The sequence below is a fragment of the Aptenodytes patagonicus genome, chromosome 10, assembly GCF_965638725.1.
Source record: "Aptenodytes patagonicus chromosome 10, bAptPat1.pri.cur, whole genome shotgun sequence".
NCBI classification, from domain to species: Eukaryota; Metazoa; Chordata; class Aves; order Sphenisciformes; family Spheniscidae; genus Aptenodytes; species Aptenodytes patagonicus.
Window position 1 is genome coordinate 22,407,807 of NC_134958.1, and position 24,984 is coordinate 22,432,790.

At 49.4% G+C, this 24,984-nt stretch overlaps 2 protein-coding genes across 6 annotated transcripts in view; one reads left to right on the forward strand and one right to left on the reverse strand.

Moving 5' to 3' along the window:
• Window positions 1-440: 440 nt before the first annotated feature.
• On the reverse strand, window positions 441-2,532 carry LOC143165142 (actin, cytoplasmic type 5). Its single transcript, XM_076348524.1, has 2 exons — window positions 2,474-2,532; window positions 441-1,945 (listed from the first exon to the last, which is right to left on the reverse strand). Exon 2 carries the CDS (start codon window positions 1,932-1,934, stop codon window positions 804-806), a length of 1,131 nt encoding a protein of 376 aa, XP_076204639.1. The 5' UTR covers window positions 1,935-1,945; window positions 2,474-2,532; the 3' UTR covers window positions 441-803.
• Window positions 2,533-2,818: 286 nt separating this feature from the next.
• ARID3B (AT-rich interaction domain 3B) overlaps window positions 2,819-24,984 on the forward strand; it is a 33,114-nt gene continuing 10,948 nt past the window's right edge. For 4 of the 5 annotated variants that reach the window (XM_076348528.1, XM_076348529.1, XM_076348525.1 and 1 more), the window contains exons 1-4: window positions 2,819-2,881; window positions 5,751-6,427; window positions 15,900-15,971; window positions 17,512-17,584. In XM_076348528.1, coding sequence (XP_076204643.1) covers window positions 5,840-6,427; window positions 15,900-15,971; window positions 17,512-17,584 — 733 coding nt within the window. In that variant the 5' untranslated portion in view covers window positions 2,819-2,881; window positions 5,751-5,839. Of the gene's footprint in view, window positions 2,882-3,487; window positions 3,555-5,750; window positions 6,428-15,899; window positions 15,972-17,511; window positions 17,585-24,984 lie in introns of those variants that run through there. The other variant, XM_076348526.1, reaches the window with a different exon arrangement.

Consider the following 24,984-nt stretch of genomic DNA (forward strand, 5'->3'; position numbering starts at 1 on the left):
CTGAGGTAAGCCAGTCTCTGGGCCGTCCGCCGCGGCGGGAGGAGCTCCCTCTCTCCCAGAAAACGATAACAGCCCCCCCCCCCCCCCCAAACCCGCTTTTTTTTCCTCTCCCCCCCACAGGAAGAGCCCTTCTAAAAACCGGAAAAAAAAAAAAAAAGGCCAAGCCGCCATGAAAATGGGAGAAGGCCGGCCCGCCAGGCTCTCTGTGAGAGGGCCTCTGCAGGGCAGCGCTAAAAGGCACCCGTTAGGTGATTCGTAGAGCGTTTACCCCCAATTACCCCAAAGTTTTAAGCAGGCAGCTTGAAATTATTGTGCAATGCCTGGGTTTGGACTCAAACCTGGCCTGCAGGCCAGGTTTGAGTCCAAACCCAGGCATTGCACAATAATCCTCTGCCATGAGGAGACCGAGGGCCCACCCCGAAAGAAAGCAGAATAACCTCTTAAACAGTTTTTCAGCCCAAGAAGTTTTATTTGTTTTCCTACGAAGGAGTCAGTTGCGACGAACCCGAGGGGCGCCGAGTCTGACTCGAGCGTCATCCTATCGGCGTTACAGAGGAAGAGTGAACAACACCCCCCCCCCCCCCCCTCCGTCCGCTTCCAAGGCCCGGAGAGCCACGAGGAAGAGGAGCAGGAGAACTACAACCTAACAGGCCATTAAAACACTACTCGGTACCTCAACAAATTAGTTAAAACAATAAAATAACAGTCGAACAATTCTGGTCTGAACAGGGAAGGAGGAGGAGGTTGGCCCCGCACGCGTCCCCCCGGCGAGGACGGCCCTCGGGTGACTGCCAGCAGTCCCTCTAGAAGCACTTGCGATGGACGATGGAAGGGCCGGACTCATCGTACTCCTGCTTGCTGATCCACATCTGCTGGAAGGTGGAGAGAGACGCCAGGATGGAGCCGCCGATCCAAACGGAGTATTTACGTTCCGGCGGGGCGATGATCTTGATCTTCATGGTGCTGGGTGCCAGGGCCGTGATTTCCTTCTGCATCCTGTCAGCGATGCCGGGGTACATGGTGGTACCCCCGGACAACACCGTGTTGGCGTACAGGTCCTTCCGGATGTCCACGTCGCACTTCATGATGGAGTTGAAGGTGGTCTCGTGGATGCCGCAGGACTCCATGCCCAGGAAGGAGGGCTGGAATATGGCCTCAGGGCATCGGAAACGCTCGTTCCCGATGGTGATCACCTGCCCATCGGGCAGCTCATAGCTCTTCTCCAGGGAGGAGGATGAGGCAGCCGTGGCCATCTCCTGCTCGAAGTCCAGAGCGACATAGCAGAGCTTCTCCTTGATGTCCCGCACAATCTCCCTCTCGGCCGTGGTGGTGAAGCTGTAGCCCCGCTCCGTGAGGATCTTCATGAGGTAGTCGGTCAGGTCGCGGCCAGCCAAGTCCAGACGCAGGATAGCATGGGGCAGCGCGTAGCCTTCGTAGATGGGCACGGTGTGGGTGACGCCATCCCCAGAGTCCATGACGATGCCGGTGGTGCGGCCAGAGGCATAGAGGGACAGCACAGCCTGGATGGCTACGTACATGGCTGGGGTGTTGAAGGTCTCAAACATGATCTGGGTCATCTTCTCCCGGTTGGCCTTGGGGTTCAGGGGGGCCTCAGTGAGCAGGACAGGGTGCTCCTCCGGGGCAACGCGCAGCTCATTGTAGAAGGTGTGGTGCCAGATCTTCTCCATGTCATCCCAGTTGGTGACGATGCCGTGCTCAATGGGGTACTTCAGGGTGAGGATGCCCCTCTTGCTCTGGGCCTCATCCCCCACGTAGCTGTCCTTCTGCCCCATGCCCACCATGACGCCCTGATGCCGGGGACGCCCCACAATGGAAGGAAACACAGCACGGGGGGCATCATCCCCCGCGAAGCCTGCCTTGCACATGCCAGAGCCATTGTCCACCACAAGGGCAGCGATCTCCTCATCCGCCATGCTGACCGGGCCTGAGGCGAGTAAGGACACGGAGATGTCACAGAGTCCCCTCCTCGGAGGGAACAGAGCAGGCACGTCAAGGAGCCCTGACACTTGCCCCCACACGCTGCAGGCCTGAAAGGATTTAATTCCCTAGGGAGCCTCAACAGCAGCGCTGAGGGATCTAAGGCGAGAGGGGACATTGAGGAGTCTTGCAAGTTTGCCCCACAGAGCCCTCAGGGCCTGAGCGGAGACGCCAGGGAGCCATAACATCTATTTGCTCCCCCAAAACACAGGCAGATATATATAAGCAGCCCCTGAGAAGACAAACACAAACCCTTCCCACGCACTCCCTCCCCAGGCACCCGAGGGGGCCAGCAGGGAATCCCCCAACACAGACCCCCCACGTCTGCCTTTGCCCCAGACCTGAGGGAACAAAGAGGAGCCCCAACATAAAGCACTTCCCCCCCATCCCATCCCTCCCGGGGCCCGAAGGGACAGCGGGGACCCCCAAACCCGCCCTGAGGGCCCGGGGGGGGAGGGGGGGGCACCGCCCTCACCTGCGCGCGCTCCCTCAGCCCCGCAGCGGCGCCTCCTCAGCGACTGCCAGGCCTGGCCCCGCGCGCGCCCTTTTATCCCCCCGGAACCGGAAGCCGCCTCTCGCTTCGCTATTTAATTGGCTCCCGGCGCATTCTCAACCCCACCCCCTTTCCTCCCTCCTCCTCCACCCCCCCGCCGTTTCCGGGTAGCGGGGCCGTCGCGCTCCCCTTCCGTTGCCGGGGCCGTACCCGGAAGTGGGGCGGGCGCTTCCGTTGCTGGGCGCCGCCTCCGCCGCCCCGTTTCCGGCTGGGCTGAGGAGGGGCGGCGCGGGGGGGGGTGGGGGGGGAAGGGAAAGAGGTTGCGCTGCGGGCGGAGTCGAGGCGGCCGCGCACGGACCGGCAGCCACCCGCTCCCGGGGCCCGCGGGAGGTAACGGCCCCGGTGGGGAGGAGGGGCGGGTGTGGGGGGGGGGGGGGGGAGAGAGAGTGAAGGGGGGGGCGGGTGGGGAACTGGAGGGGCGGGGGGGAAAGTTACCGGTCTTGGGGCCGGGCCTGCACCGGGGGCCGGTACCGAAGCGGGAGGGGGTGGGCCGGAGCTCACCGGCTGCTTGGGCGGGTGGGGCCGGTTTGGTTTGGGGGTCGGGGGAACGGGGCTGGCCGGCGGGTACAGCCGCCCTTCCCCGGGTAGGCCCCCTCGGGGGGGGGGGGATCGCTGGTTTAGCGGTGGTTACGGGGCACGGGAGGTCTCCGGTAAAACCGGGCGGCGGGGGGGGGGGGGGGTGAGGGGGTGGCGGAGTTGTTTACCGCCCCGGGAGCCCTCTCCCCTCCTCGGGGCTGGGAGGCAGGCTGGCCTCGGCTGCTCGTCTCATGCTTTAACTCTTTCAGGTGGTTTCCCCTTGGAAAAGCTCTTTCCGAGGGCCGCTGGCGCGAAGGCAGGCGTCTTCCCAACCGCGCTGCAAGCAGAGCTAGTTAAAAATTCAAATTAAGGGGCTTTTTAATCCAAGTGCTCTCCCAGGGATTGAAAGCCGCACAAAGGCTGGTGCGTGAGGACCCGGAGGTTAAACTGAACCCTTTCGCTGCCTCGGTTGGGAGAGACGCGAAAAGTAAGCAGATACCCACGCTGAGGGGTAAAATGGATGTTAAAACCTGGGGCGGTTTAAGGTTATCAGCCTAGTTGCAGCTGTTATCTTAAACTCTGTCCTGATATTGTGACTTAATTTTTTGCCGTGAGCAACGCGTCTCCTCGGCGACTTAAAACTCGCCGTGAAGTTGGCTGCCTCTCCACAATAACATCGGTAACTTGGCTGAGGGCGTGTCTGCTGCATCCAAAAATTCATCTTTTTGGAGGCTCGCGAGGTTTGCGCTGGGCTCTGACGAAAACCCTCGGCAGCCGCGCGTAAATCCTGCCGTAACCTGTCACGCGCTGTTGTACCTGAACTCCGGGAAACACGCGGGCGCCGCATACCAGGGTGTTGCTGCACCTGAGGTGTGTTTGCTCGGCACGTTAACCGAGTATCGGGTCATTTATTATCGTTAACGCACCCGAGGCGTGTATTAACTGCACGCCCTGCTGAATATCCCCCAGGCAGGAGAGGTGACACCTCACCGTGCCCCAGGTGCGACAATATACAGCAAGGTGTGGGCTGTAGGTTCTCTAGCCTGGTTGACGGTTGCTGTTGCAACACCCGCACCGGTTCGTTGTTGCTTCACTGGAGGAGTGTGTGTGTGTGTGTGTGGAGCCAGGCCAGATGGTGTATTGTGCCTTCCCAACGAGTCTAAGACTCTTTTCAGCTGCCAGGTAATGCATTATTGCTCCTGACATTCAAACCACTAATCCACTTTATATTGTTTCATTTGCAAGCTAAAGCTATGCTGCTGCCTGCTAGATAAAAATGCAAATGCACCGGCCAGGCTTTTCATTTTGGTGATGGGCTGTTATTTAGCACGGGGAAGAGTTTGCAGAGGAAGAATGAGTTGGGCATCCTAGCTCGCGGGCGCTTTGTACGAGAGACGGGGGTCTGACCGCCTTAGAGGAAGACTTGGAGTTGCGCTGGAGATGCTGGAAGTGGTCTTGCACTTCTGAAACGGGTATCTGGTAGGTTATTTGCTGGTTTAGGACAGAACTGCGCCTGGTTTGAAAATGCGTGTTAGCAACGTAGTCTCTTTTCTCAAGTATGTGGCTTGAATAGCACAGTGCTGGTTGTTAACAGGGTGGTGGGAGGTGGCCGGGAGACTCTGTAGCTTGTTTGTAGTTGGCCTTTCCTTTGTTTCTCTAAGCTGACTGTATTTTGATATCGATGAACCTTGAAGGGCAGCAAGTGGGATCCGTTTAAGCATCTTTTTTACATTAAAAAAAAACAAAACCCAAACCTGAGAAGGACGGTCTTTGTCAGCAGGTCCAGTCTGCGACACAAAGTCCAAAATACACGTGCTGATTTTGATGGTTGGGGATTAAAGGCGTAGTCGTCTTTCTAGGATTTACACTAGATCAGAGCTGTGTTTCCGACTGCGGTCTGTCCTGTTGGTCTTCGCTCAAGAGGAGGCTGGTGCTGGCTCAGCATGGGCTTGCTGCAGGTCAAAATGGAGAGCTAGGAAACCTCTCGGGTCCTTGGGCTGGGAAAATCGAAGGGAGGCCACGGCCGGGGCTTGAGATGTGCTGGCAACTCTGGGAACCAGAGGCAGGAGTTGCTCGGTGCTCAGCAGTCTGGTTCAGGCTACAGTGGTCTTTGCTTTGCTCTCGTCTCGCTCTTCTGGGGAAAAACAATGGCTAAATATAGGGGGGGGTGGTTAAGAAAGACGTATAAAGGGTAAAGAATTTAGCAACGTAATGAAAGCATAAAAGAATTTAGAGATAACTGGTGTGCGATAAATTCCTGCCCGTTTTTTAATAGAAATATGGGCAAGCTTATCATCCCGGCTATCTCCTTTTAAGGTAGTGTTTTCAGAAGAACCAAACCCTAGATGTTAAACCTAACATTTCAAAAGTAATTATTTAGGAAGCGTGGAAGGATTCTGACAAAAAAAATGAACTGCTGGGAGAGTGGACAAAGGCATTTCAGATGCTGTCTTTGGGGTATATGAAACTGAGGTTATAGCAAATGTGTTCAGCTTGAAAATACAATTAAACAGTCTGAAAATTGAATGCAAGTTTGAGCCTGAGGCTGTTAAACATGAAGCTGATTGTTTCACGGTCTCCTGCACAGGAAAGAGTATTGGCTTTGCAGTCTATTTATCCTCTTCCTGGGGAAAAGATGAAAGCATTTTATATTCATACAGACAAATATTTGTCTATCTTTCAGATTCTGCCAATCTCCCAAGGTCGGGGCTTGAACCCTGCCAAATAAAGTCAAAAACGCCCCCTTCTTTTCCCAGCCATGCAAACTGCGGGATGAAGCTGGAAGCTGTGGTCGAGCAGCTGCAGAAGCAGCAGCAGAAGCAGCAAACGCCTCTGCAGATGGATTCCAGGGAGAGACAGCAGAGGCAGATGAGAGAAGCCCAGCTGCTCTACACTCAGCAGCTGGCCGTGCAGCAGGCCGTCCTAGCAGCCACATCTGGCAGGGCTTCGGGCGGCTCCGCTGTTGGTCCCTTGGCCAGAGGCCCACCTGCAGCCGGAGCTACGCGGGCTTTTGATCAGAGCAGCATGAATTCAGAGCCAGAAGAGGAAGAGGAGGAGGATGAAGAGGAGGAGGAGGAAGAGGAGGAGGAGGAGGAAGAAGGGGGTTTGGAAGGTGGAGATCTTGAGGATGGCGCTGATGTGACTGGAAAAGAAACCTGCTCTGCTCTGAAATACTTTCATGCTCCCAAAGTTGCCCATCACAACCAAAGAGTGGCCTCTACCTCTAATCCTCTCCCAGCTTCGGGGCACCAGCGGGGACAGCAGGGCAAAGAAGAACAGGGTAAAGACACTACTAAGCAACCGTATTCCGGTTCCCCGTCTGGACGCCAGAACTGGCGGTTGGACGAGCAGCTCAAACAGGTCAGTGTTAACGTTACTTCCTTCTGAATAAGAATGACCATATTCGGGCGGACCGAGGATTTCTTTAGCCCAGCGTCCTGTTACGAGCGCTGGCTGCTTGCAAGTGCGTTGAAAAGCGTGCAAGAACCGGGCACGTACAGAGCGATGCTTCCCTGGGGTACTCTTCCGGGTTTATTCTTTTATAAAGAGATTTCGCAAGACCTCGATTTGCTTTACAGATACCGATTTCCAGCTGATGGTATAGAAACCCCAATCTGTAAGAACCTTTATGGAGAGGCAGAGGTTTGATCTTTGGCTCATTTATCTTCTCTCTCACTGCTGCTGTGCCATTCAGAATGGAACAGGCTGGCGTTATGTTTATTTTTGGTGCAGACACTTGCCTGCTAATGTCTCACTCGAGTTACTTCACGTACGACGTCTATAACCCCTTTGTGTAAGACCTCCGGGATGCAGCCACTTTGGCTGGATTTCTGGTTGGTGCTGAGGGCAGGCAGGGAAGAGTGCGTGTCCTGCCACTGGTCCTGCGAGTAAGCAGAGCCGCTTTCATTTCACGTGTGGGAAGGAAGGAGCTAACTTGCTAGTGCTTGGCTTTGGTAGGAGGTTAATTCTGTGTTTGAATGAAGAATTACTACTCCTGGTAGATAAATGCTAGAGGATCAAGAATTCTTTTCTTTGTTGTAAGTGGGTATTTCAGTTAACGTAGCACTTGTGTGCTGTTTTGTTACAGAGCTAACTTGAGCAGACTTTGGGAGACGCTCACAGCATTTATGTGTATTGAAGTGGAGTCGAAGGACTGCATGGTTCAAATAAAGAAGAAAAGCTGGACTTCATTGTCTTTTTGTACAGATGTTAGCCTGAGTGTGAAGAGGGTTAGGTTTTCCTTCAGGTAGAGTTCTTTGAGCTAAGAAACCTTGTATGGACAAACACAGAGCTGTTTTTTCCTTCCCTCCTGCAAAAACCCTACGAAGTAAAAAAAGCTGGAGCTCCTTTGTGGTGGCTGGTGAACCACAGGTGTTTGCAAGTTTGCTGTGGGCACTCAGGGCAGTCTCTCCCCTTAGCTGTTGGTCGCACGCACGAGACGATTTGTTTTACGCTGCCACGGGCAGCAGTTTGAGGAGGAACTGCTGAAGCTCAGCAAGCTTTATTTCTTCTCCCATTCCATTTAGCGTGGCCTGTAGGCTCCGATCCACCTGCTCCTGCAAAACTGTACCGGTTTGGTGTTTCTACACCAATGCGTGTGGCAGGAACCGCTCTAAGTTGCCAGGTGAATGGCGTTTGTGACTATTGGCGCTATCAGGCACGCTGGCGAAGCAGCCCTGGTGCATGGGATGCAGCAGGCAACCAGTTGCTCCCGTGTTTTCTCGGGGCTTGCTTCTCAAGAGGGGTTGGGTTGGGGGAAAAAAGGTTACTCAAGCTGTTGTAGGGAAATGAGGTGGGTATGTCGGTCAGGGGACGGTCGCTGGAGAAATTGCTTCAGAGTTTACTGGATTGGAGTGACTGGCGAAAACTTCCTCTTTCGGGTCTCTGGGTGGAGAATAGTAGGCAGGGCTCTGGTGGTGTTAGGGGGATGGCTTTCTAAAAAAAAAAAACCAACAAACCAACAAACTTAGCATTAGCCTTTGGCTGTTTTTATTTCTAGCTCGGCCGGTGCTAACAAGTATGTCATTGTGCTTCTTTCCAATACTTGCTTATCTTGTGAGAGTCCTGTGAATCTTACTGAATTAATAGGCTTGATTCTTAGGTCATTCGCCCTGTTCTGGGAAGACAAATGACCATAAGCATGCCAGATCTGGTCTTAGCTGATGTGGAAGAGCAAAAAAGTAGAAAATAAAATACTGTTTTACAATTGGCATACTGTGCACGAATACTGATCCAGTTACTTTGGCCCATGTCAGCAGTAATCAAGTATTTTGGTAGTAGGTTGCAGCTTAGTCTGATGGCTGGCCAACTTATTCTGGAAGCCAAAGTGCGCAAAGCTTCACCAGGAAGCAAAACTAAAAGAAAAACCCTCTCGCTGCTGTGTTGAAGTAATCTGTTTCACTGCAAGGGAGGCAGGCAGTACCGCAGTAAAGAACGGAATTAGAGAAATTCACGGGCATTCAGTTAAGGAATGGATTATAAAGGCATATCAGGGATGTGCTGTGCTACACCACTTCTGGATGGTGGGAAAGCGTGGCAGAAAGTGGGCAGGTTCACATGTTGTCCTGAAATACTGTCTCCTGGTGCTGTCACTGAAGGTGGAGTACTGGGCTAGATGGTCTGCCCCAGCGAGGCACGGCTTACATTCGTAATCACGCCGGTGAGCGATGTTGTTACGGTGCTATGGCGTGCTCAGCAGGCCATATTGAAGTGCCCAACGTTAGCCATGCTGGTGCAGTATATTCACCTTGAGTAGGGTAAATATTGCAGATCAACTTGTTTGCGTTCACCAGTGGAGTCTGCATACCAGGGAGTAAAAATTTAACTGCAGTATACCAGGTCAGAGCTGGTGAGCGGGGGGCTGCGTGGAGGTAGGAATAACCTGGGGGGGGGGGAGACAGACAGACTAGAACTGTTAGCTGGCATGACAGCAAGGGGGGAGAAATGTGTGCGTAGCTGTGGACTGTCCGCATAATTCTGTTTGCTAAATGGTAGCACGCTGCCCTTGCTTGAATTTTTTCATTTCAAATGCATGCTTTAAAGATACTGGGCTTTTTCTTTTGTCTTCGTGTAAAACGGTTTCGAGGCAGAAAAATCAGGATCGAATGCAGAAGTGCCTGTGTTCTCCAGTTTGTTTTCAAAACGATTCCCAAACTTATCTTTTTTTTTTTAGCTTCTGTTGAGATGGAGGCTAATAACCAGTCAGCATACGCTGCTTCCAGCTAGCTCTGCTCTGGGAGTATTTGTGGTATGCATAATGGCTGTTGCTTGCGGAAGAGGGGGAAAAAGTCACTTCTATTTCTTCTTTCAAGTGTGGATTGTTCTTCTGAAAGTGACGCCCTTGGAGAAAAATGTATCTTGAAAGTGTAAGGCTAAGATTGCCTGGAAGGCATGTGGCATGAAGATGGCAGAAAGATGGAAACTACCGGCAAGATGAAGCCCCGTTCTGTTCGGTCCCGGACAGCCAAGTAAATAATTGTAGAACAAGCTGGCAGACAAAAGAGCTGGCTCAGCTTATGACACAGGGGCGGTGGGAATCCTGTCAGCACAAAACAACAAGGGAGTGGAGTTGCTTGTCGGGGAGTTGCAGTCCCGAAAGAAGAGCCGGGGGGCGGGGGAGCCTGTGCTCAGCTCGCTCGCTCCTCGGACTTGCTTGAATCCCATGCAAATCCATCATGGCTCCGACAGCCGAAGGCTCCCGCAGCCGTCCTCGAAAAGGGCGTTGTGGGCTGCCTGTCTGTGAAGAAAAATGAGCTTTTAATTCCGCGGGTGAAAACGTTGCTTTTAGCAGATGGTTGGGTGTGGGTCCTCGTCCCGTGGGTTCTTGCATTGCTTGGCGATGTCTCTGGTTACCAGGGAGAGCCGTGTAGGAAAGGCAGGACCACAGCCGCCGTCTTGCTGGTGCTGCTTGCTCCTTTTCCACTCGAGGCTGGTGTGCAGCACCAGCGTGAGCAATTTTGTCAGGCTGTTACTACAGCACGCACATTAGTACGTGCATTCCTTCACGGAATGTAAAAATACAGCCAAGGTTTTCAGGCATCAGCTGATACTTAATGCCTTCTTAAATGCAGCAAGGTAAGTCGCCATAAAGCAGCTGTCTGACTTCCAGAGAGTGGTTTGTGGTCTGGTTTTTGGGGATGTCTCATGTTAGATTCTCAGAAATCACCAGTCACTCCTGAAAATCCTGACCCAAACTTTTACAAAGGTCATGGTGTTTATTAAGATAAGTCAGCTTAAAATAATTACTTTGCTTTTGCTCTAGGGTCTAGGAATGAGTGGCTGAGATTCCATAACCTTAAGTATGTGCCTCAAGTGTTGTGCGTATTGAGGTATTGCTCAGGAGATACTCATTAATCCAGAGGGGGTGAAGGTCCCAGGAATAGAAAAGTTGCATTTCACACGGTGCATTTTTTTGCCTCCTAGTTATTGCAGATATCCAGGGCCCAATTCAGGGGTTGGATTTTTAATTCCTTACGCGGGTCACTGGGTATTTTTCTTTTTCTGATGTAGTGGGAGGAGAATTCTTCATTAATAGCCGACATTAGGTATTCGGTTTCTCTTTTACTGAAAGCTGTTTTCCGTAGGAACAGATTGTAATTCTTAAATTGCCAATTGCTGCTTCTCCTGCATTCCTGCTTTAGGTTTGTTTTGATGAAGTCTTCATCCCTGCGGCAGTCTGCTTCTGCTGTAGCACCTAGCTTGGAGTTCGTGCTGATATGTAACTTGAAGTACAGCATTAGTGGCGGGAGCAGAGCAGGATCTTGGTTATAAAGTCTCCTTTTTGTTTAATATAACAAATAATGTGTGGGAGAAGAGAACCAAGAAACCGTCTCCGCTAATGACTGTAGGCAGCAAGCTCACAAACAGCTTGTATTAGACATCAGAGAATTCCCCCAGATCTTCATCTCCAGGAGCCATTCCATAGGCTTCATCAAGGTTATGCTATATTGCAGGGACTGTGCTATATCTGGAGGCAGAGCAAAGGAGCAGAGCGAGGAGCTCGTTTATATCCCGGGGAAGATACGGCTCATTTTAGGATTTGTTTGGGCGCTAAATTTATCTTTAGGAATAGTTGCGGCTTGTCTCCTTTGGTGCCAATTCATAGGAATTCTAGCTAACACTGGAGAACAGTAGGTGGAAAGAGCTCGAATGTGTTGTCTTCTTACACTTCTGTTTTTCTCACTTCACGGTAAATCTGAGACTCTCTCATGTGGCAGTGAGAATTTCTCTTCCCACAGCCATGTAGCACTGAGCAAATCTACTTGTCACTTAGGTTTTAGTTAATTCCTCTGAGTATTTGTGAATAGGAGTCATTCACAAAGAGTCCAACTTTTCCTTAAGGATAAGGAAGCAGATTCCTGTTTTGCAAAGAATTGTGTTGGTGCTGCCGTCACTAGGTCATGGGAGCACATAAAAGAAACTTAATAAAAAAAGGAATTAATCTGTTAACTTCAGTCCATTCTTTTTCTTTCCTTCCCCATCCTCCCTGCCGTTCCTGAAATCACTAAAATGTTTTCAAAACCCATCTTTGAAGCTTGTAGACTTTGAATTGAGCTCTGTTATTAGTAAGACGGGGAAGAGTTTGTTCCAATTTCAGCCGAGCTTTACCAGGCAGCTTGTGCGGGCAGTAATTATAACTTGGTTCTCCATGCTTGAGAACTTGCAGCTCAGGGCAGTAGTCCTGATCTTATCAGCGTTTTGTAGTACAACAGTTTTCTTTATAATAGCATCTGTTTCACTTCCTAAGGCTTAACTCTACCCACAAAAGGAATTTCTGTGGATTCTCTGATAATCCTGAAATTGCTGCCCCTGTACCTTTTCATTGACTCGGTGCTTTCAGTTAACCCATGGGGTAGGGGAGGGGCTTTCTTTTTCCCTGCAACATTTAGCCTTGTCCCTAAGTGGACATTTCAGCAGATTCTGGCCTAAAACCTCTGTCAAAACTGCAGGTCTGCAGTAAGCAGGTGCAGAATGATTTTGAGTTTCATGCCAGAAGTTTTCTCCTCTTTTCTTTTACATAGTAAAGCTTTAGTGGGTTCTCTCCGGTTCAGAGTTTGCCATTTGGATACAACTTTGTAGTCTGGTAAAACCTCATCGGGCTTTAGCTGAGCCCCCAGCCTGAAACTGGGGTGCGGGAGAAGGGAATGACCTGGAAAAGGAGCATTTCCCACTTCTCATTCATGTCGCTGTTTGCACCCTAACTGCAATTTGTGCAGGCAAAACCGGAGAAGGAGACAATGAGCTGCTGTTCCGTTCGCCTTAATACTTCACTTTTTTTAATTGAGCACAGAGTTTTGATTAGTTCTCTAGTCTCTGGGAGGGACAGGCGTGTGAGATGGTAATATTTGAGAGGTAGGTGTCCTGCAGGGGAGGGGTTGAGGTTGCTTGCTTGTAAGGTTTTTGTCCTCAAAAGAATGGGCTGGACGAAGCAGGAAAGCGTTTGTCATCTCCTTTTCTGTCTGCTTGGCAACTCAGGGTTAACTCTGGCTTGTGAACGTGGGATTGGAAACCAAAATTGCTCTGGACATCTGAGCTTCCCTCTAATAAGATATTCCAGGTGGTTAGGGAGTAATCCTAAAATAGCTCCAGATATAATTGCTTCTGAAGCCAGGCCAGCAGCCTCTCGGGGAGAGGGCGGTCCCGGGGGGGGGGCTCTGATGGCCTCCGAGGTGTGTCTGCAGCGCGGGGAAGGCTCTCCGGCTCTGCCAGCAGCCCGTGAAGGTGGCCAGCCTTTCCCAACACCGCTGCCTTCCCACCAATGCTCGCATCAGGGGGTAAAGCGCAACCAGTGCTGCTTTTCTGCAAGAAACCAGATAAATTCTTGCCCATGGTAACGCAAGGGCTGTTCGTCAAGCGTCAGCAAATTCCCTTGATACAAACGGGTGGAGGGAGAGGCAGGACTCTCCCCAGAGAACGACCTGCCTCTCTGAACAGTGTTTTTTCCTTCCTGCTACTATTGCCTGACTTATACAAAGGTCTTTTAACGACTTGTGAGGATATATTGATTTCTCAGGTTCCTGCTGTTTATACGGAGGAGGGCTTCTCAGCATAGGGTAACTTTGTTTTCCTAGGAGGAATAGAAAGGAAGCTTGATACCAGAGCTCCTGCTGAGCTCTCTTGCTGTGCAAAATGTAGTTTATTCTACATATGGAGCACCTCTTGCTTCAGTAGCTTTGTGGGGCTCTTTACTGATTTACCTGGTCCGGTTGTGCTCAGGTCGCTGCTCTGACCGCTGCCAATATTTGGTATCTTCGGTTGTAGCCTTGGCACGGGCCCAGAGGTTTTGGTGAGCAGAATAGTCCCTCAAGATCAAAGCCGAGGCCTGGGAAAGTGCCTGTCGGTGCTTGTACTCTGTTCTCTGAATAAATAAGGCTTTATTCCCTGGCTGCTGAGCTGACATTTCATGCTAGCCCGAGACTTTGCTAACTCCGCCACCCAAAACAAACCTGTGCTCTGTCCTCATGTCTCCGCAGCCCATGTGTCGTTTCACTGCACCCTTGCTGATTTGCACCGCGGCGGCTGCTGCTTGCACCGAGGTGGCTGAGAAGCACTCTCCTTATCTCTTCTGATAGCTTAACGTGGGGAGCGGTAACTGGCTTTAAACCTTTCCAGCTATTGCAGGAGGAAATGCTAATGCTGTCCACCGTCTCTCACCTCGTATCACTCCGTGTCACGCCAGGTGATCTCCATCTCTGCCAATTTTCTGGACATATGGCAAAACACTGACGGCTTCAGCTAGCTTTAAGCTCCTTTTCACTAGCGAGGTGTGGGGGGCATTACTTCTGTGCTCTCGAGCATCTCGGGATGTAGGTGCGCGGAAAGTAGGGCGCATATATCCCGCTTATTCTCTGTATCAAACCTTAATCCTGCCATTCTTCTCTAGTTACCCTTTTTCTTCAAATAGAACAAGTAAAATAACTTCTAAAGAGTCTTTAACTCCATGTAAAGTTTTGTTCCTGGAAATTTTACCAAGTTCAAACCCACTGGCAGTAGAGAATTGTCTCCTTTAAGCCCTCTTCTCTTTCCTCTCCCTGTCCTCAAATGTAGTGGAATAAGCTCTCAGCACGACCAAAGTTCCCTATGAAAAGCAAGTGGTTTGCTGCTTGGAGCACCCAGTTTAATACCACAAGCAGTTTTGCTCTCTGGATTTATAACCGAGTACAAACATGGGAAGAAAGCAGCCCAGCCCTCCACAGATCATTTTGCCTTGGAGCGTGTGAAGTTGAGGATGGGAAATAGCTGCTGTCTTCTGAAGAGACTGTCTCTTATTCTGACTGTTCACATAGGTTTGTTGATCTGAGTTAACAATCAGCGGGGGTTTAGGAGCAGCTGGATGTTACCGTAATTAGCAAAAAACCTCTGTTTTTAATCTCTGCTAGGAAAGGACACCCAGATGAATCCTCCTGTGAGCAAAACCGTTCTTCAGATCTCTTCCTAGAGAGGGCTGGGAATTGATCTGCTGTAATAAACAGCTGACATAACAGAAGTGGCAATAATCCCCCATTAAATATCTTTCAGTTGATGGGACTCACTGGATAATTGACTTTCCAGCAGGAATTAGTGGCTCAAACTAAATCAGCAGGCATTAGGGCAGCTCACTGCAGTGTTTTTTAAGGGGGGAAATGTAGCTTTGCCTGGCCTTGACAAGAGCTATTCATCTTTCTAATTCAATGTATGTGTCACAACCAGATGACTCCAAGATTTCAGATATTGGACCGCCTCTCTAATTCGCATGCTTTTTTTTTGTGCTGAAACCTCTTGCTATCTCCAGTGCTTTTCTATCTGCCTTAGGATGCTGTGTGTTTATCGGGACAGGGTAGTCCAAGCTACCTTGCCGGGTGGATTTGGCTGTTCTCTTTCCTTGAGTGGCTCAGGAGCACTTGCTATACCGGAGCTTTATGAAGTTTATGGTTTAAAGATGCTCGAACAGTTTTTCAGGATCATTCTTCTGGTCTTGGTCCTGCCGTACAGCCAGAGGCTGCCTCTGCTGGTTTCCAGCCCCGGTGATCGTTTCAGGATGATGATTTACCAAGTAGAATAGGCCTAACTAGAGTAATCCTTTTAGTGCCTAAGAAGAATGAACCTTAATCCAGCAAAGCTGAGCTTTCCATTTCTGTGGGGAAGATCCAGATCCGGGCGCTTCCAGGAGTGAGGGTCCTGGGTTGGCGAGAAGCTTTCCAGTGGGATTATTTCCCTCTTTCTTCAGCGTACTCTGGTTTTGGTTTCGTAGGCAAGCGGGGGGAGGACAGAAGGGCGTTTCCAAGTGTGTTCGGTGTCACCTGGCGAACAGAAAGGAAGGATGGCCTGGGTAACCCCTGCACCTTTCACTAGGGGCTCTAGGATGTGCACGTGGTAAAAAGATAGGGACATGGAGAGCAAAAGCAGCACCTCTCTATTTAGGTGTTGGACCGCGTTACGGCAAAGCACCTGCTACAGGGGGGTTAGCGTACTTCTGCTTAGCAGATGAAGGCAGGCGGCTCTTGAAGGCGTTGAGGACTTTCCTCTAGAATGGTTTTCCCTGGCATCAAGACAACTTCTTTGAAATATATTTCTGCGGGGAAAAATCTTAGAGCTGAAAAACTTCCCCTACCTTCAGTAGTTGCCTGGAAGGTGAAATGCCACTTCCCATTTTGGGCTGAGTGTCAGAGATTCCGGGAAAGTGTGCTGTGACAAATGCACAAATGTCCCCCGTCTTTCCTAGTCGTCTTGGTCTAAGCCAGCAGCTGCTTTTGCACGTGTTTGTGCCCCAAAATGCACATTTGCAAGCTTTCCGGAATTGTCCGCAAAGCCTTTCCCCGGCGATCCTTTCACCCTTTCATTCCTCTCTCCCTAGAACGGCAACGTGACCTGGAGCGATGAAGGTGATGGGTGCCGAGGAAGAGAAATTTCACGAGACTTTGCCAAGGTCAGTCTGATCATGGGGATTTTGGGGAAGGGGTAACTTTGGGGAATTCTTCCCCTGATCTGTGACACGAGAGTGACTACTGAGCCCTCGCTATTCCTCTGTAGTGAATTTGTAAGAAAACTGCTTTGTCCCGCAGCCTTCTGCCTACAAACCTGCTATTTGGTTGGGCTATTTTGGGCTATTTTGTTGCCTTTGATAACTGGAATGGTTTGAACTGAGACTTCATAACCAGACTTCTGACATGTAAAATCTTAGTCAATACTTTCTCCAGCTGGGAGGAGAAGAGTATTTCATTTCTTGAACCTGATTAGCACTGTGGTCGTGGATTTGAATGTGGCAGCTGTGTGTCACGTCAGCCGGAGGAATTCATTTTAAACTAAGCTGGCTCTTTCTGAAAGGGTGCAGCTAATTGCTCTGCAAATACACTGGTGCATTTTCTTCCCAGAGCTCGGTGTGTGAGAAAGCACAGAGCTTCACAGGAAATGAACCCAAAAAGCCCCTCTTCTTTCGGACTAGATGAATACCAAGTAGCTAGCAGCACCTACGGAGAGGCTGAAATACATATTTCCCAGTGAATCTTTGCTTTTCTGTGGAGCTGCTCCACAAGAGTAGCTACAACCAGCAAAAAAGTCCCTGGAGTTATGCAGGATTCTTTCTCAGTGCAAACGAGAGAAGGAATTAAATTCTGTTTCATGTGCAGCATTGTCTTCTGTCTTGTTCTATATCCTCCTGTATCTCAGCGAGAGACTGACTTCAGCCCTTTCAGCCTGTCACTTTGTGGCCTCGCAGGATTCTGGATAGGTGAAAATTGGATTTTTTTTTTTTTTTTTGGTTCAGGAGGTAGTTGTAAGGTGGCACTCGTGCCTGTCTCTTCTGAAAAATCAGCGGATAATGCTAGCATGCAGTGCCTCTCCTTTGGAATAAGCTGCCTGCGGAACTTTGTTTTAAATGCTTGGGTCTTTAAGCCTTTTGGTAAAATGATTTCTGCAGCAAACCCGTTCCAGGCTGGTTTCTGATATCTTTCAAGGCTTTTTGGCTTATTTTAGAGGAGCCTTTCCTGCCAGGCCTTAGTAGTTACAAGAAAGCTCTATCCTTTCATCTCCCCCTTCAAGGGACTTGGAGTTTGTCACTTACATGACAATCCCTGAAGGGAGGGAGTCACGAGGCTAGGAGAAGCTGCAGAGAAGTTTACGTCCCTGGTGTCTCAAAGGTACAGACCACTAATCCGCCCTGGACCACTGTCACCTTCCTTTTGGTTGTCTCATCTTTCTTTCCAACTTGTCTTAATCGTTTCTCTCCCCTTTGCTTTCAGGTGGTTTCAAACCCTGCGCTGTAGCAGTGCTGTTAACTGAGTGGAATCCTGTTCCCCTCAGGGTGCCAGTCTGTACTGTGCCTGGTATCCTTCCTCATTTTGCCTCTCTGCCTGTGGCTGCCTTTCATTCCCCCAGTACAAACACCAGATCACCCGCTGGAAGAAGCTAATATTATTCTTTTAATTTTATCTGTCTCAATGTGCCTTCATTTTTATTTTTTCCCCCAGCTCTACGAACTGGATAGTGACCCTGAACGGAAGGAGTTCCTGGATGACCTCTTCATCTTCATGCAGAAGAGGGGTGAGCATTTATTTGAACTTGATACGGTAAAATGGGGCGGAGGGGTGCTGCTGCAGTTTGAATTCTTCCCTCCTGAGCTTGAAAGAACAAATCCGGCCCTTGAACCTGCAGATCTGGTGGAAGAGCAGCGGTAAGACTTGAGATATTTACCTTGGGAGGTAAGGAGCTCGGTAGGAAAGAACTCTTCTGCCCTGTAACTTAATTTCCCAGACACTATTTTTCTACCCTCACTCCTACCTAATACTCAAGTTGTCCACGCACTGAAGAGCCCAAGAAGCCTGGCTCCCCAAGGATTTTTGAAACAAGGCCGAGTACCGCTGCGGATTCTCTGGTCTGCCCTTCAGGTGGCACGATCACACATCTTCTCATGTTTGATTTCAGTGGCATGTGGAAGCTGACTGTGAATGTCTTCACAGTCTGCGTAGAGTAGTGGCGCGCAATCTGGGGACTGGGAAAACAGACACCGAGCCACACTTTCCTGTAGATTCACAATGTGTCAGCTTTCCGTTGAGTAATTTTGTGTAACTGAGTGCAGAAGCGCACAGTTCAGAAATGTTCTCGCATTCCTCCCTGGGGTGTCAGCAACTTGCATCTCTCCTTGCTACAGGAGTGGTGATGCATGTGTGAAGTAGCTCAGCTGGGATGTCACAAAAGTCTCTTTCTGTCCCCTAGTTATCAAAGTTCAGTTCCCTCATTGCAAACTATCCGTAATAAAAATGTACATGTACGTAGTAGCGTATGAAGCGTACGTCTCTGAACACTTGTGGGAAATGCTTTGTGGTTCTCTTTTCCTTTACCTCTCCAAGCATGCCAGGCCAGACTCTTCCAACAAAGGTGCTTCTGACAAAGTGTTAAATTGTGCTATAGAGCTTTTCATTGTTTCCAAAAAGTCTGCTGAAGGTAGGTGTGAAGAACGGACATAAAAAGGACCCGGTTGCTCCCTCCTGGCGTAATGCTCTCTGAGAGTGTGCTGGACCAAACGAGCCCGGTTGTGCTTATTTGGAAGGGGGTCCGCCGTAGTGTCACCAGCAGTACTGTGCCCTGAGAGTCTAATAAAGTATAAATATGCAACATCTCGGTCTCATCTATTTGAAAGTTATCTGATTGCTGGGTTGGAGCTGGAGTCTCATTTCCAGTCGTCTTTTGAACCCTGCGTCTTCAGATGCATCCCCCTCTGTGGATGACTAGACGACAAGCAGAGGAAAGGCTATCCAAAATGCAGCTATTGCAATTGCTCTTCGTATCCGTGCCTGTCTTTCCTGGCATGGCTGGGGCTGACAGCTGACCTGTGTGAGTTTTCACTCTCCGGCGGTTTGAGGGTATGCTTCCTAGTCGGTTAAAAATTAGAGCCGGGTTTTGCTGATATTTTTGGCTTTTGTGTGCAGAGGCATAACCGGGCTTAATTAGTTTACTTGCAAATGTTAACCTGAGCTCACATGTTAATGTAAGGGCTGGGATGACTGACAGACAAGACAATAATCTGAAGGGTGTGATTGGCAGCAATAGAAACCTCCAGATACCTAGAGAGAAATCTGCTTAATACTTCAGTGTCTCCTTCCTGTTACCTTTTAATTATTTATAATTGACACGTTCCCAGTGCAGGGGCTGAGCTGGTCACCAGCTGGTTGCTGTAGGAGTTTAGCTTTTAATCATCTGGGCATTTCCAATTGTATTTGTTTTCTGGAGACTCCCTCGTTTTCTTGCTTGCTAGAAGGCTGAAAGTGAAATCTAAGAGCCCAGCACCCATGGGGGAGAGATGCCGGGAACTGACAGCCCTCTGCCAGAGGGGCTGGAAATGTTCGGCCCTGCTCTGGGGAACTGGCTAGATTGGAAGGTACGAGGCAGTTGTGGGCTTGCTTTCTATTTTGGCAGCCCCAGAAGAAATAGGCAGAAGGACTCTGGGGAGCTAAGTTTCTTCGTGTTGATAGGAGAACTGAACGGCGTATGTTGAGCTATAGGAGGCAGCTTCTCTTCTGTTGTTAATCTGAGCTGCTGTGCCGTACTGCAGAGGAAATCTTCTGCCTTGGCATGTTTTTTCAGAAGCTCTACTGTCCACTTTTCCCATGCCTGCTCTCCCCACAGCTATCTACAGCAGGGCTTTGGTTTTCTAGTGAGCAGATGGACTCGCCCACTGTGTCCTATTCCGGGATCTTCAAAAATCTGCGAGCTTCTACAGCGAAGTTATCATAGGATACCGTTCAGGCTTTCATTTCTCCTCCCCTTGCTTTATGTGCCAAAATGAGCATCCTAAACCAAACAAGGCTGAACAGCTGCCTTGTTCTGAAAGAGTCCCCCAAAGATGGATACAACCCAGGGCTCATTGCACCTGAGAGCAAAGTGCTGTGTTTCTTAGCTAGTATGTGTGAAGAGCTGGTTAATTTGCACCTCGTGTCTGAAGGGAGTGGAAAGCAGCTCTGCTAATAAACATTTGCTGGTGTAAAGATGGGGATTTTGCTGTTGTCCAGGAGGAGCCGGAGAAGTGCTGGCCCTTGTTTGGGGCTGATGGATTTGGGGCACGGATTGCTAACTCATGCTGAACCAAAAAAAGCCTGATGTGAAAGATAAATGACAGATTTCACAGGATCTACTGAGTAGTTGGAGGGATGAAAAGATTTGGTTGTTGGTGCTGCTGTTAGGAATGTACCTAGAAATGTGAAGCCATGAAACAGGCTTAATGCAGATCAAATGTGCAGGTCTCATCTGCCTCTGAGCACAGCAGGTTGTCGCTGAATGACCACAGCTGCAAGTGATAAAATGGCCCTTCAGTGGCAATAATGATGGAAGAGGGAGATGAGAGGAAAGCTGTAACTCTTCCTTTGTTGGATGTTTTATTCCTTGTATGTGTTTAGGTGAGTGGGTCCCACCGTGGCTGTGATTGAAGGGGCAGATGGGGAGAGGACGGAGACCAGCCGATGAGAGCAATTAGTGTGCAGGACTAGCTTCGAACCAGGCTTACAACAGGACCGGCCTGATGCTAGCTTGGCAGGGATGATGCTAGCTTGCTGTATTACCGCTTCCACCTTCCCCTTTCGCAGCTCTTCTGCAGTCTCAAACCAAAGGTTGTCTTTCCTCGGACTGAGCAGGGATAAGCAGCTTCGGCAGTGGCTTCCCTCCATCTCCATTGCTGATCTGGTGTCTTGTGACAAGCTGAGCCCTGATGTCTCGAGGTCTGGTTTCTCAGAAGCTGTATTTTTAACCTCCTGCTGCATGGGGAGCCACTCTATGGGCAGGTTTGTGGTTCAGGGTATTTTTTTAAGGGCACGGGCTGAGGCTAGCGTGCTGCGGAGTGGGCTGCGTTGGAGGCATGGAGGCTGGATTTGTTCTGCCTGCCACCGAGGGCACTGCAGGCGGGAGCAGTTTGCTAAGCGCTCAGGGTAGAGCTGCATCCATTGCAATAACTCAGGGTAATCTTGCGTTCCCCCGTCTTTTGTATCACTGAAAAGAATTTTATTACAGAAATGTATGTAGCCAGGTGGGCAAGTTCATTTACTCAGATCAGCGTTAGAGATGATGGCATCTTCCACTTCTTTTCGGGTCCTTCTCACCCTGTGAACATACCCTGAAGCTAAATTTTGTCTCCATCCTTTTTTTGTGTGCGATAGAAGGCAGAGGTATGATGAGTAGTAGAAAAATGTAGCTGTTAGCCCTGTAGCATGTACTAGGTAGCACAGCTAGGCTGCTTTTTGTCCCCAGATGGCGAAGGGCTGTTAGTGGCATGACTCCTACAGCCACTAAGGCAGCCACCAGTAATTGAGCTGATCGTATTCCGGCAGCGCTGGTCAGGAGAGAGTTGGAGTAGCGGGACTGTTTCATCCCCTGGAAGGATCAGCAGTGTTCGTGCAAGACAATTCCTCTTGAGAAAAGGTTTGACGGGGAAGAGATCTAACTGCGTGCTATGGTGTCTTAGGAAAGGCTCCCTTTCAAGGGAAGCTGTTTTGTTCACTTTAAGTACTGCCTTTGTGAAGACCTCATAAAACGTCTCCAATTGTACAGCTCTACTAATTTTGTTCAAGGTTTCTGCGTGACCTTGGTTTTCCCAGATGGCTTGACCATTCTGTTTTTTTATGTGTATATACATAGAAGGGGCTTTGTAAGTCTGACCGTGTGGTTTTAATGTTTTCCTGCTGTTGTATGCTCTGCCTGCACATTTTAGATGTGGAAATACAACAAATCCAGGGTATTGACAAAAGCATTTACTGATGGATTCGTTTATCTATAGGCCAAGTGGTGTTTATGAAATGTTTGTCTGGGGAATACGCTTCATTCTTCTACTGATTCAATTTTGCAGGTTTCTTCTTTTGATCCTCTGGAGATATTTCTGAATCTGAATTAAGCAATGTAGTTCTCTAAATGAGACGTCAATAGACATGAATTCTCAGCATCCTATGCTCATGCTACCTGCTTAATGCTGAGCCGCAGCAAATGCTTCCCTAAATAGCAGATGACGTTCTGCAGTGGCAAATTCTCACTCGAGGCACTGCAGAGGTCTCTTCTGGATGGTCCAAACCAACCAGGCAAAGTCCTCTTCCCTGTTAGACCCTTGGATTTGTACACAGCTGAATCTCTGCCTCCAGTACCTCCTTCAAAGAACCTCTGTGGTCAGCTGTTCCGACTTAGACTGAGGAAGAATGGTGATTAGTGTCTTGTGCAGATGGTAAGCAGTGGGGATCAGTGAAATATTTTAGGTTTTTACCTTTATATTGTTAGAAAGAATGGAAAGAATGGCTTTTCCTTAAGTTGTAGGGGGAGCTGGCATTCTGGTTTACATTCCTCTGTATTCTTTAAGTGGTTTGAGCCTTTCGGAACAGGGAACGGAGAATGCACTACTCCATCTACTTAAACACTTCTAAGAGATGCTAGGATAAAAACAGGTGCAAAGCGAGGTGCTCGGGATCTCCGAACAACTTGAATCCAGCTCCTCTGGGGATGCATAGTCCTGTACCTGAGGTAGGCTTCTCTGTAGCATCCAGAAAACTCTTGCAGGCAGTGTCTTGCCCATCAACCTTAGGTGCCGGGTGACTGAAAGTCTCCACCAGATTCATAAGTTGATATTTTGGGGGATTGTACCTGGGCCAATTTGCAAAATTTGCAAAGTGCAATAACTTAGAAGCAGTTATCAGCCGGTCCTTCCCACAAAAACCAAACTTTCTCCCCCTTCTGTTTTTCATACATCAAAACATTCACTGCAGACATCGAGACATGAGAATTTTTTCTCTAATTTGGAAAAAGCCTGGAAGTTTCCCTTTGGAAAGACCTAAAAAAAAAAAATCTTTCCTGGGAAAGTACTCAGTACAGTTCAAATAATTAATATCCCTTGGCTTTAAGCAGCTGAAAAATGGTATTTTAGAGTGAGTATTGCTTTAGCTCCAAAGGAAAATCACATTGGAAGCTGCAGTTGTAATCAATGGGAAAATAGTATTGGGAGTTTACTTGGTTCTGGCTTACAGGAGATTTGTTTTAAATTTAGCCAGCGTGAAGAGCGTTTGAGCAGCTTAAATGTTTTGTTACGAACTGAGTTAGCACTGGACAGGGTACAAAAGAAATTAATTTGAAGTGATTGGCTGTTGTTGCTTTGCATGAACCTTTCTGTAGCTCATTCATCGGATTTCCATCACCAGTCTGCTCTAGCGATTGCCAGCTGAGGATCTCTGAATCCCAGGTGCTCCTTCCTGGGTATACAGAATTGAGTGATGGAGTCAAAGGGGTTTCTTCCTCGCTTCCCCTGAAGATTGAGATGTTAAATTGTCAGGTGTTTCTCCAGCATCTCAAAGGCTGGATGTTTGTGTCTCGAATCCTGGTCTTCTCGAGCTCTTCCTTATATTGGTACTTCCTCTTTGTGATGGGTGTTCTTGGCCTTCCCCCCCCCCTAAATTTTAACAGCATGTTTTTCAAATGATTAATGAACTGCTGCACTCGAGCAGCGGAGGTGGCTCAGCACCGAAGAGATGATGCTGTAGATATCCGGGTGGATGGAAGAAGGTGGAACTGTTCGGCATGAAGATGCTCCAGTTCTTGACTTCGTGCAGCCTGTCCGACCAACCTTTATTTTTCCCAGCTGCCCCCATTTCTCTGCATTGCCTTCTGTATTTGTGCCCCTCTCTGCCTAGAGAAGAAGTTTGCCCATTCGGTTCAAAGGTCGTATGTATGGAAACCCACCACCAGTTGCATGGCGGTTCAACATCTGGCGAAGAAATTTGTAATGGCAAATATATTGGACCCAGCTGCGTCAGTAGCAGCCAAACAGTTGGACTGTAGTTGAGCTGGGTACAAGAGAGCAAATCTCCATGGGATCTCCGTTTCGGGGATGGAGGAGCACCCTGTGCGGGCAAGGTTAATGTGGCTGGAGCCTTGGCTAATAGAAGCGGGGCGCTGGATGCCAGTTAGGCTGCCTCCGGTTCAGCAGCCGAAATCTGATAAGGGGCTGCTGTCAGCCTCGCTTATTGGGGAGGGAAGCAGAAACTGATGGTGTTTCGAGGGAGGGGTGCAGATAAGAAGTGGGCCTCCTGTCAAATAGAGCATGATTAATTACCCTCTGTCCTGGCTCTTGCTTTGATAGGAGTGTCTAATGGTCTGCAGGCTCGTGGATCAGGTGGTGACATTCCCGTTGGGAGGTGCGAATGCCCGCTGTGGAAATGCCATGCGTAGGGAGAGATTAGATCAGCTGTCGTGGCAAGGGCAGGGAGGAAGAGGGGAGACGTCGTTTCCCTTCTGTACGCCTTCGCTTTTTATTTTAACGCTGAGTGCTTGGGACAGACTCGAACCAAATCAACAAATACAACCTTCATGCCAAGAGCTGGGGCAGCTTCATGTGAAGCCAGCCGGGGTTTGTCCTGGGAGAGGGGAATTCAAGCAAGCCCTGAAATGAGACGGTGCAGGGCTCAAGTTGATTTGCTCCTTTCCTACACTGCTGGTCTGCTGTTGAACTGATTTTTACCTCTGTTTAGCCTGGGAGAGCGGGGATCATTCATACCAAGTAATTTCCCCGTCTCCCTTCAAAGAAACATGAAGATCTCTTCAAGACTTAGTTCAAAATTATTTTAAATCACTGTGGACTTCCCCAGGCTCCTGGGAAAAGCCTCTTCCTTTTGGCCGTCTGATATTGTTTCTCTTCCGAACGTATTTAGAGTGGAAGCTGGAAAGAGCAGCTCTTTCCTTACCTGTGCAGGTTGTGGCTTAAAAATGCCCCCTCTGTGCCTATTTTTCGCTCCAGAGCGTGCTTTATTGCACTTTGAATGTTGCTCTGCAGAATAAATATTTGGGATTCTCACCCCCTTTGTTCCTTACTTAAAAAATGGGCACTTGTGAAAGTAAATTGGATAGGGGAAAAAATGGGAGGTGATTGAAAAAGTAGTGCTCCAGGCTGGGTATAATTAACTGCTCTTTGTCTCTTGCACGCAGGA

Excerpts from the sequence above, each read along its gene's own strand:
- LOC143165142 (XM_076348524.1), bottom strand. The coding sequence starts at position 1,934 with ATGGCGGATGAGGAGATCGCTGCCCTTGTGGTGGACAATGGCTCTGGC.